At 39.2% G+C, this 12,026-nt stretch overlaps 1 protein-coding gene across 1 annotated transcript in view; it reads left to right on the top strand.

Annotated features, from left to right (window-relative positions):
• sntg2 (syntrophin, gamma 2) overlaps nt 1-12,026 on the top strand; it is a gene marked incomplete at its 5' end in the record, with an annotated part of 78,575 nt that overhangs the window by 58,300 nt on the left and 8,249 nt on the right. The window contains 2 exons of the mRNA XM_083924702.1: nt 3,458-3,529; nt 3,814-4,023. Of these exons, the coding sequence (XP_083780828.1) occupies nt 3,458-3,529; nt 3,814-4,023 (282 nt within the window). The remainder of the gene's footprint in view (nt 1-3,457; nt 3,530-3,813; nt 4,024-12,026) is intronic.

Raw genomic sequence — 12,026 nt, 5'->3', positions numbered from 1 at the left:
GCTTGGTTCAGTGGAAAACATCAAACAGCCTGTGTGGAGGCAGACAGCCTTTTTCACTCTGCAAGGGCAACCCAGTCTCACATCCAAATGTGTAAATGCTACGTTAGTCCACAGTGTAAAGTTCACTATAACGGCTACAAAATTGTAAAATATCTATATTTTTTAGGGCCAAACGTGGGAGAAAAATATTAATGATGAAATGATGTGAATGTCATCATGACCACTGTTTGATGTTCTGAAGCCTCAGGATCTTTCACTGTCTTGAGGCTCCAGGGTGTCTCAAGTCTTAAGATGGGTAATCTACACACAAAATCGATATCTTCAAGGCGGCGTGATTGTGCAAGATTTTTTATAAGGTGGGACACACTGTATGAAGCTGAAATGATTGTTCTGTCTATGTAAGCTGTACCAAGATCACGACAACAGCACAACTAAGGCTCATTGAGTCCAACAGTTATGTACAGATATGGGACCAATTGTTATTGAGACCTCGGCTATCATGTGAGTATAGAGGGCATAGACATAATAAAATTAATTTTCACCAATATTTAATATTGTTAAATTGTTGTGCATCCACTTAAACTCCTCAGTGTTCTCTCAAGTCAATATTTTCAACTTCCAATTATCAGGGAAACATTCATATATTTTAAAAACTACATTTCCAATGCAGCTTGGTACAAATCCTTGCCACACTTTACGTTCTTCTGGTTTGCAAAGAAATAGGCTCGTAAAAAGATGTCTATTCAATATATTAAATATTGAGCACGGCCGGATCAGTAACTACTCTTCAACTAGAGGATCTATGTTAAGAGAAAAGTAAAGAGGTTGTATTAATTCAGATATTTTAGCTACTATTGTAGAAATAGGTTCCGAGGGTTATATGAACATAAAAATAGATCTTCTGACTAAATAATATCTAGCACAGCGGAACTAGTAATGCACTGCATCTAGACGGATGCCAGACCGCTACCAGCCAAAGCATGGCTTGGCTGGTAGCGGTCTGGCTCCGTCGCCATAGCCTCTTTTGTCTAAGGATCATGGGATATGTTAGTCTTCCATTATCCAAAACGGACAAATAAGCCTTCATTTCTTAGAATCGAAGGGAAATAGGATGCAACATGCTCAACTCACAATGAAAATCTCACAATGAAAAACTTGGTGCTGAATCCTTCACAAACACGAGTATATAATAATAAATAAAAATAAGGACTCCAAGTTTACTGATTTATATAGTGGCCAAACGGACAAAGGAGCAATAATTAAAACGGATGGCCTTAACATTCACCCATTGTATTGGTGAGTTGTCAAGGACACTTGGTTGCTTCTCTGTTGAGAAATGTGGCGACATTCAAACAACATGCAGGCTACGAAGGTTAACACAGGGTCTGTAGGAACCAACCAACATAGAAATGATGCATTCCAATGATCTTCTGCGAATACCTGAAAGAAATCTTCACAGTAGCTAACAAACTAAAGATGCATTCTTTGAACAAAGATTATTAAAATAAAATGCACATTTCTCTCTAGAAATGTTACAACACATTTAAATGTCCAAACGATCTTGAAACAAAGTCCTTTTCTACCATGTTATTCTCTTTTCACGGACATGCCCCTTATGGCTTGACAAGCTTGACATGCTTGTCTTTTCACAGACATGTCATTCACGTGTTGTGGATGCAGACCAATAGAAAAGAAATGTAAATATCTTACCATTTGTGAGCAGACATTGTGAAACTGATACCTTTTGCACTGTGGACAAATGTAGCTATTATAATCTTTATTTGAGCCTGGATTGACTGTGGGCTTTGCCACCTAAAGAGAAAACTATCAATGGGGGTCATGCCTGCATTTTCTCTGGGGACTTCCGTGATCACATTTTCTGTACAAAAGCTTCCAAAACCTTGTTGGATCTAAATGGCCATGTGTTCAAATATTGTCCCCATATACATACTCGGTTTTAAGCAATCTGCTTTAAATACATATTGCTCTTTTCTAAACCTGCATCAACGTCTCTGCATTACCATAAGGAATGGCTTTAATAAACCATATACGGTGCAAAAGTTGTGTGAATACTGCAGGAAATGTCTCTGATGTCTCCTTGAAGCTCAAAACGCCACAGGCAAAGAAATGCAAGATTTTTCTGATGCAGAGGCGAAATTCTCTGAAGTTGAAACAAAAACTACTTTTTTTGTGCCTGTAGCTTTAGCAACAAAAAGCACCTGACTAAAGCCTGAGAGAGCACCATGAAACTCTATCTGAATGCAGAGCAGTTGCAAAAATAAAAAGTTTTGTTTTACTTAACACAGACCAATCAAATTGGACCTACAAATCATGTTGACAAGGTGTTTGTGAGAGAACATCAGCCATAATGGATTGCATTAAACATAATGCACGTATTGTCTTCATTGAAATTATGGTTCTGTGAACTAAAAGCATTATGAAGCTGGTGGGTTGTGAAATACCAGACCTGTCCACCAACTTTTATTGAAATATGACGGTAGCCAAAATCCCCCCCAAGGACCTGAATAGGTAGCAGGATGGCATTAGTGCATGTGCTTTAATGAAATACACCCTGGAAAACAAAACCTACTGAGTAGTTTCTTTGGTGTAAGGAAAAATAAAGAATGTGCTCAGTGTAGCAGATTTTAGCATAGTTATTTATTTAAACTTAGAGAAGCAGCACTCTAAAAATTACTTCACACCAAAGTTTCCCAAAGATAATAAGTAATAGTGATGTGTAATTACAGGAAAATAGCTTTGCTCACCCTACAAGATGTGGGGAGAACTGCAAGATGATGGTTAAGTTCCGAAAACACGGCTCTCTAAAGTAAAAAAAAATGTGATGTGGGATATTTAAATGAGTTTCTTCATGCATCCATCCATCCATCATCTGCAACTACTTGTCCCTGACGGGGTCGCAGGGGGCTGGAGTCGGTCAGGGCTGACATTGTACCTGAGACGGGGTACCCCTTGGAGAGGACGCCAGTTTATCGCAGGGCACATAGAGACGAACAGAGACAGACAACCATTCACACCTACGGGCAATTAAGAGTAATTAATTAACCTAACACGTGCACGTCTTTGGACTGTGGGAGGAAACCGGAGAACCCGGAGAAAACCCACGTAGACACGGGAAGAACATGCAAACTCTACACAACACTATTATATGATATTGCTACAATAGTACATTCTGTACTTGTTACACCATTGGGATACCCTAGCCTTTGTGAATAATGACAAATCTTACTTTCTTGATGTGAATTTTCTGCAGCATTCAACAGGATAAATACATTTTGTTGACTTACACTGGCAGTCATCCAGCCATACACACAACTAAGCAACTTGCCAGGCTTTCATTTGCATTCAGTATTTGGACAAGGTGGTGCTGCTAACAAGTGCAAAAAAAGCTTGTTTATACTGCCTCTTCATCTCACATTCCTTGATGTCTGTTTCTTAGATCAGTGCCGCTGACTGGGGACAAGCTGAAACGACATATAACCTCTATGAGGTTCTTTTCAAGGTCCACAAGGTACGTTAAGAGTAGGGTGCTGTGATGTGCATCAGGGATGATGTTGGAAATTTGATAACTGCAGCTTTCATCTCAGAAAAGGTGGCTGTTTTTTATGTTTTGTTTTTTATCAGAATAGTGTTGCAGGGAGCCTCTCATGACCTGAGGTGTTATTACTGATTCACAAAGCAGACACGCTAAAATCATTTACTCTTCATTCCCACCCCTGGATTGCAACAAACAAAAGTGAAGAAACGACAAAAGTAAGCCCCCTAACATGTAACAGTTGAAATGTTGTGTTCCAGCTGTGGATGGCAGATGACTGCTGGCTCCAGGCGAGGCTCTACCTGGGGCTCGAACATTCGCCCGAGCAGCAGGACAATGAGTCTCTGTGCTTCAGTATTCTGGTCGGCCACGGCCAGAGCCACACCTTCAGGGTAGAGCTGGCCACGGAGCTGGCTATCTGGGAGAAGTCCTTCCAAAGAGCTGTCTTCTTGGAGGTGCAGCGAATACGAGTGAGTATTTGCGTAACGTGGCATTTTATTCCCCCGTTGCTTTCCTGAGTCGACCCATTTTAGATGTTGTTGGTTGTCTTTATTTGTCGAATACTGCTTGGATCAAAGGATTCTCAAGCCTCTCACAACCTTTTCCCAGCCTTGAGAATTTTGTATTTTGTTGACAGCACTACTTTATGTGCTTTAAGTCTGATTTGTTTTTGAGCCACAGGGCAGATAAGAAGCATACAAAATATGACAAAGTACATAGAACATAACAGGTTTTTTTCAGACTTATTGTACTGATTTGCATTTAGGAGTATTGTAAGTGTTCTTGTTATTGTGTCAAAACCTGCATTAAGTCTATTAACATGTGCGGTGGAAATCTGAAAATAAAGGGTCCAATACAAAAATGTCTTTTGGTTGGTTTAATAAAAATATTCTGCAGATAGGACCAGGTGCAAACAGATCACCAAAGTGTCTGTGAGCACCTGATAAAGAATAAAGAGCAGCAATAGGCTTTATAGAGCAGAGAGTCTGCAAAACAGCACACAAGACGTGATGGTATGCGTAACAGACTGCCAAGTATACAGTGTGCACAGGAGTCTTGCTATCAGTATTAAGACTATGCACGGACACTCAGTGTTTAGGCCATGTGATAATATCCGGTATTTAGATTATGTGTTGACATTCATGGTTAGAAAAAGATCATGGATTGACATAATGATGAGTTAATGGTTAATTCATGCGAGACCCCAACTCCCGTCCCCTGGGTGAAAGTCCGGTTGGTTCTTGTTTGACTGAACCACCACCCCAGCCTTCCACCTTACACAGAGTATGGTGCTCTTATAACAACATCATATTATTTTGGCGTTTGCTCCAACCATAATTACCACGCCTACTAGAGGTCGTCGCCGAACAGCAGACAAAAATATGGGTCTTTATAAACTGTCGACCTACATGGCCGTTGTTTAGTCGGCACATCAACACATGTGTCCGCAGGTTGATGTCCGTCAATGCGTCAGGATTCATCACTGTCCGATTTCTTCATCGATGTGTGTCAACTCTGAAAAAACAAAATAATAACCCGTCAGATATGCTCTCTGAATTGACACATCCTGGTTGCTGTACCAGGGCAAATTTACCAAAAATCTAATAAAAACATACAATTATAATTTGAGTAAATGTGGTTCTATGTCTATAGCTTGCTAATGATTTAACACTGAAACAGAGAAAAGCCCCGTTGGTATGCTGCAGAATGGTTACATGAAAACATAAAACAAGTATTATTATTATAATGAGTTTGCATCCCGTTGTAGATGTCTGAGGATTTATTAAAAGGTCATGTGAATAAGATTAGCTATTAAAGAAAAGAAATGTGTAGCTAAGCAACCAAACATCTATACACTTAACAGTGTGTTGTGGTGAAGATTACTTCTTAATAATAGTGTTGCTTACTTTCTTAAGTAACTAACCACAGTTGGTGTAAAACATAAATATTTTTTAGAACATTTCCAATCAGTAACATCCCTCCCTACCAATTTAATACTTCATCAGTGAGAAGTGATTCCATGTGATGAAAAGTATTTCCTGTTATAGGTTCTGTGCTGCTTTATAAATGTCTTATTGAGAAACTGATTGAATTTGAAATTGAAATACAGGCAACACTCTACTTTCCATAAACGTCAGTGTTACCTTAAATGTATTCAGCTTGAGCAGCCTAAAGAATTAGTCCGCACACCAATGAGCCATTAAATTGCCTCTTAAGCAAATATGTTTTAAGCGTAAAGGTGATCAACTCTTGTGGAGAGCACATTGTTATTTAGCAATTCTCAGCAGGTGTCTCGTGTCCATCAAGAGGCTCCAACACGAACAAGGAAAATGTAAGAGTCCAGGGCCTTATTTTTCCGGATTCCGCTGTGTTTCATTGTGCTTAAAGATTGCTCACTTATATGCTTCCATTTACAGTCCAGCACTTACACTGAACACGTTGCACTGCTGCGAGTACAACTGGGAAATATCACCTGCCAGTAGTAACACATAGAACGTTTTTCAAAGCCTCCATTATGACTCACCAGGCATTATTAATTTAGCAGGTATGGTAACACAGCAGGGAATCAAGCAAAGTTGAGTCAAAGTCCAGTACAGAAACCTTGTGACGTTTCTTTATATAAGTGTGTGAGGGTCTGAAGGTGTGAATGGAAGTGTGTTGATTAGTTTAGTAATTAAAGTATAAATAGTTGTATAACCAACACTACAGTGATTTTACCTTCTGTTTAGATAAGACAACAATGCTCTGAAGATACTGAAGCCACACCTCATTAAAGAAGGCACAACACAATTATAATAATGCCAAAAGCAATAACAAGACATTTTTAAAAATGACTTTTTTATTTTCCTTAATTACATACATCCTTATATGGGTTATATCCCTCTCACAACAGTCAAATTACACATTACACATGGCATAATTATGCCACTTTATGTTTGTGTGTAAATATCCTTAATTACAAGTCAACAAGTTCTAGCTCCATTAATTACAATGAAAAAAACATCTACGCAACCTTCCAGACTAATCGAGTTGTTTAGCCGTTAATTATATGGTCAGAGGGCACTGTGCTGAACAAAATGCTCCCACAGATATAATGGAACATTTCATTTCAACACACACCTGAGTTGATAATTCAATGAACAAATTATAGTTCAATTTTAATCTTTATAAATATATAAATGTTTGCGATCAACTTTTTATGGAACAATAAAGAATGCAAGACAGATAAAACAGCAGACAGGACAAGAGACTACTTACAGCTGCATAATTAACACATACATAACAAAACACACAAAATCATTTTACAACTAATATTAATAACACACAGTAATGTTTAGAAATAAAACATATGTTATAAAATAAATGAATAAAGGAAAGAAGGGGGCATGAAATATCATAGATAATATACTGTATTATAGGGTAACATTCTGTTTTGACAGCCATATGTTTCTATCTCTTTTCTCCTCCTCTCTTCCAGCCATACATTTAACATTTTCTGCACTATCGAATGCACTTTATTTAAACTAAAAAGTGTAAAGTCTTGCATTATTTAAATCCAACAGTGAACAGCGTTTATCAATAATACAACATGTTTTCTAGTTCACACCCTATGGTCCATCCAGACTTTCCTGCCACAGCTTCTATGAATTAGACTCCCCGCAGCACCAGAAAACTAGTCTACTCAAGTAAATGGTTATAAAAAACATCGCCCACACATTCAACACAGGAAAAAAACATAGTGTAAGCCATAACAATTATTTTTTTCCACAGGGAAAGGTGAAGAAAATAACCTATAGCAAAGACACTTTACGGAAATATGTTATCGGTGCATTTTGCTCATATACAGTTAAATGATGGGACACAGGACTGAGGCGGTGGAGGGTCTGGAGCTAAACGCACAGGCGGATCGGTTACCTCAGAAACGGCATACCTGGCTTTAAATAGGGATGGGAGATAACACACTTATGACTAATGAAGAGAAGAGACTAAATACAAACCCTTTACCCCTTACTCTTACTTTATGTGTTGTCTAACCAGCAAAAGTGGAGTTTGACACGCCATAGATTGTCTAAATAGGGCCCACAGACTCACAAATTGAAAACAATACCACTGTTGCTATTACAGCTGGTAATCTTTTTTTTTCCAAGATTTTTTTGGGGCTTTTTATGCCTTTTATTTATTTTTTTACTACAGCCGAAGATTGTAAGGAAATGCGGGAGGGAATGAGTAGGGCCTCAGTTTATGGGGCACCCACTCTACCAGGTGAGCTACTGGGCACCCCAGTTAGTCCGATATCTCTCTCTGTTAACGATCAGGCCTACACCAGCACTGTTAAATGACTTCCTATTTCTTTTTTCCATCTGAGGAGTCTTACTAAACAGAACTTTTTGTTGTTTTTTAAAATCCTAGACAACGATTTAAAGAGCTAAATGAGTAGGCTCTTATTATTATTGTTTTTAAATGAGTCAGCTACTGTATGTTGGCTCAACCATAAGCACAGACAAAAGCACAACTGATATTATTTTCGGGAAGTAGCTTTCAAAGCTTCCACATTGTATTTGGGAATAAAGAAATTAAGAAAGTATGCCACATGTCAGGCTGGACTCTGCATGAAATGGCCAGTGGTGCCTTTCACCCCTCAAGTGAAAAAAACTGCTGTGAAGCCTTCAGGCCGTGTTGCTCACGACCCTCAAATAGGGACATTTATAAATATAACAAAGCAGAGCACCTGTCAGAAGATATTTGAATCACTAGCAGACTGAAATCCTTTCCGGGTCAGCATGGGAACCAGATATAATTAAATGTCTTCCTTTTTCACATGTTATCCTTAGGAATAGTACATGAATATTATACCAGCAAGCAGCGTGGTCAGCTCTGGCACGCGACACTGGCTCTTTAGCAGAAACTGTCAATCTCAAAGTCTTGGGAGCCATGTATAATCCCTTTATGTTTGCAGGGCTCATGTGGTCACTGAGAGTTTAAAGTTATAATTCTACTGGGCTTAATTACATTCTCCAGTGTACGCTGCACATGCTATTTCCTGCATCTTAAAAAAAATGCTAAATTGTAAGGGCGTTTGATAAACAGCAACATGAAATTTTTATTGGTGCACAAGTCAAACTACATGCATAGATGAAATTATTGTATCTCTTACAGTAAGTTTGTCTTGTTTCAGTGTGGAAAGCTGTTTACTAGCCTCTTTTGTTGATTTTGGTTTTGGTTTGTGGTCAAATTGTCTGATTGACCTTGGCCAATGGGTTTCTGGGGGTAGTTCTGTTGATACTTGATAATTTATTCACTTTAAATATACATCTGACATGCCTTAAGCATGTAGGAGAAATAAATAATTTCCCAGTTCATAACTATTACTGCTCAAACTCGACACTATCAATATTTAATTAACAAGTGTCCCCTAGAGTGTCCCTAGACACATGTGCATGATTGGAATGAGTGGAAGCACTGCTTGAAATGCTCCACCTGTAACCGCCAACATGCTGCCGTAGCAGACTGTCATTGTAAGAAGGTGAAACACTGAACAAAATATTTAATTCATGTGTTGACTTAGCAGCTGCAGTTAGAAAAATCAGAGCACAATGTATTTCCCTCATGCAACACTCTGTGGGCACTGCGCTATCCAAGCACTGCAGACTGTAATTTCCCTGAGCACTGCACATGGCAAAAATGAACCGCTAACAAACCAACCATGAAAGGAGGACAGGTTGATTTTTATTTTATTTTATTTTATTTTTAGAGCTGTTAATTCTGACTTTATTAGTGAGACATTTCAGAATGCTTTAAAGTGTAATTCCGGCGCAAAAATCATCCAATGGTCACTTACATACATCATATAAGCCATTAAGCCCGTTTTTTTCATGTACCTACTATTAACGGAGAAATGAATAAAGAGAGTCGCTAACAGTCGGATGTGGCTAACACTGATTAGCTCAAGGCTTTACGGTGAAGGCATTAAAACGGCTTTTTTAACCACTAATACTGCTCAAAATAACACCAGACCTCTGCAGTAGCCTGATAAGAGTCCCTACACATAAAACGAAGCACCAACAACGTAGTTAGTGAACCCAGAGTTTATTAAAAGAGTGTTTTGATAGACTTACCTACTGGCCCCTGTACCAGCTCCTCTCATAGTAAAGTCCATTCAAGTGGATTACCAAAGTCAATCCAAAAGGAAGGAGCCCGTTGGTGCTTTGTTTTATGTGTAAGGACTCTAATCATGCTACTGAAGAGGTTTGGTGTTATTTTGAGCAGTATTAGTGGTTAAAAAAGCTGTTTTAATGTCTTCACCGTACTGCCCCGAGCTAATCAGTGTTAGCCACGTCCGGCTGTTAGCGGATTTCTCCGTTAATGGTTGTTACACGAAAAAAACTGTCTCAATGGCTTATTTCATGTATGTAAGTGCCGAAAGAGTCCATGTGATGATTTTGTGCGGGAATTGCACTTTATTAACTTATTCGGTTAATAATGTTTGAAGAAATTATCTCACACCAACAGAATCATGAAGTGCTTTCAGCGTATCTTTTAAGTTCACACAATACATTGATGTGACTATGCAGCCTACTGTGCTGGTGCTGATTTGTCAGGGTTTTTTTCCAATGATATAGACTGTCAGAGACATCACAGCAGTATTTAACAATAAAAGTAATAAAATAGTGTGAATATAGAGGAATGAGCAACATTTCTGTATGCGGTGAGCTTCTGAATGATGAGGACTAAAACAAGAGGACCATGCCTATGGAAGGGTTCTGTTCCATGCTCTGTAAAACTGTTTGTTTGTGAGGCAACCATATTATGAACACAAGCGTGTAAAAAAAACCACCACAATTGACCACCCAATCATAGCTTAGCAACCGTAACTAGGTCTTGCAGACCCACCAAGCTGGGATTGCTCCACAGATGTGCATGGGCTCTAATAAGATCAATACTTTATAGATAAAGATTTCCTTCTTTTTTTTAGCCTATCCAAAACTAAAGAACAAGAGTAGAAATTGCAATGCACCGGCCAAGCAAATTCCCCACCAGCCAAAATGATAAATTGCCTTTTCGTCTCACATATACATTTGATTCAGTACAAATCATTGACATAATAAGGTCTCATGTTGAATACAAACTTAAAGAAGCAACTGTTAATTAATTATAGCCTGAATAACTCAAAAAGTTTTGATCTAATAAATTCTACATTAGTATTTGCTATTAATTGTAGTTTTTCTAACCCTTACCCTTTTTGCACACTTCATGAAGTATCTGTACTTAGGTTGGACCCCCACTGGGTTTTCACCTGTTTCATGGTAGCTAGCAGGAGACAAGAGTTAAATGATTAACCAAGTAGCTGATCTCCTGTGTGGTAAACTGTGCTGAAAACTAGGAGTGCTCGAGGTGGTCAGTTTTGCTGCATGCAGAAACCGATCTGGTTGTCTGTGTGTGTATGTGTCAATCTCCGACACACACTGCAGAGGAAGCAGAACACCAACCAAATTACACTAAGAGCAGGGGCGTGCAATCCTGCTCCTGGAGTGCCACTGCCCTACATGTTTTAGGTTTCTCCCTGCTCTAACACACCTGATTGTAACGATTATCAAACCTGTAACCAGCTTCAGCGGCTTTATAACGAGCACATCATTAGACTCAGGTGTGTTGGAGCAGGGAGAAACCTAAAACATGCTGGGCAGTGGCCCTCTAGGACCAGGATTGGACCCCCCGACTTAAGCTGCATTAACACCAAATGCAATAGACGCAAATACAATCGCTTGAGCGCTTGAGACGCTTGTATCTTGCCGCTCACTCACATTTGTCACATTTTTGATCATCGCTTCAATTGCAGGCAGCAGCCGAGGTGGCTAGCAAACTGAAGCTAAGCCCCGGCTCAGCGTACCCTATAGTGTGCTAAATGGAAGTCATGCTAGTGCGAACCAAATATCTGAATGCTTCTAAGACAACAGAAATGAGCTCTCAGAGGAAGTGTGTGGCTCTTAAGAGTCATTGTGTTTTCGTGAGATCAGGCTGTCAGTGATTTAACCTCTGTAGCTGTACAGGGTGCTGCCCGGACACCGGTAGATCAGACCAGGATACACTTCACTCTGCACTGACTGCTTTCTTCTTTTTCTGGATTTCCAGCAGACCAGATACTTAAAGGAAAGTCGCTGCCATCCACAGTTCATAGTTATATCCATTATATTATATACAAAGGAATAGGATTTTCCCCAAGAACTGCAACAATAGCGGCTTTGGTGAGCCCCTGGATATATCACGGAGAATCCATTCGTGCAGCTGAATCACGTGCATTTACATTGATTTTCAGTGTAGAGTTGCTGCTCAATTTGCGTCTATCGTGTTTGGTTTGAACGCAGCTTTAGAGAAAGGAAACATTTGCATTATTGTTGGCCCAGAAAATCTGCTTTCAGAACAAGAACATCTACTGTGTTGTATTTCACTTTGTGGAAGCCAGTCATGGATTCAT

The sequence above is a fragment of the Echiichthys vipera genome (genome assembly GCF_963691815.1).
Source record: "Echiichthys vipera genome assembly, chromosome: 12".
Classification (NCBI taxonomy): domain Eukaryota; kingdom Metazoa; phylum Chordata; class Actinopteri; order Perciformes; family Trachinidae; genus Echiichthys; species Echiichthys vipera.
The sequence above is the reverse complement of the archived record's forward strand: the minus strand, read 5'-3'. Positions and strand labels throughout refer to the sequence as shown.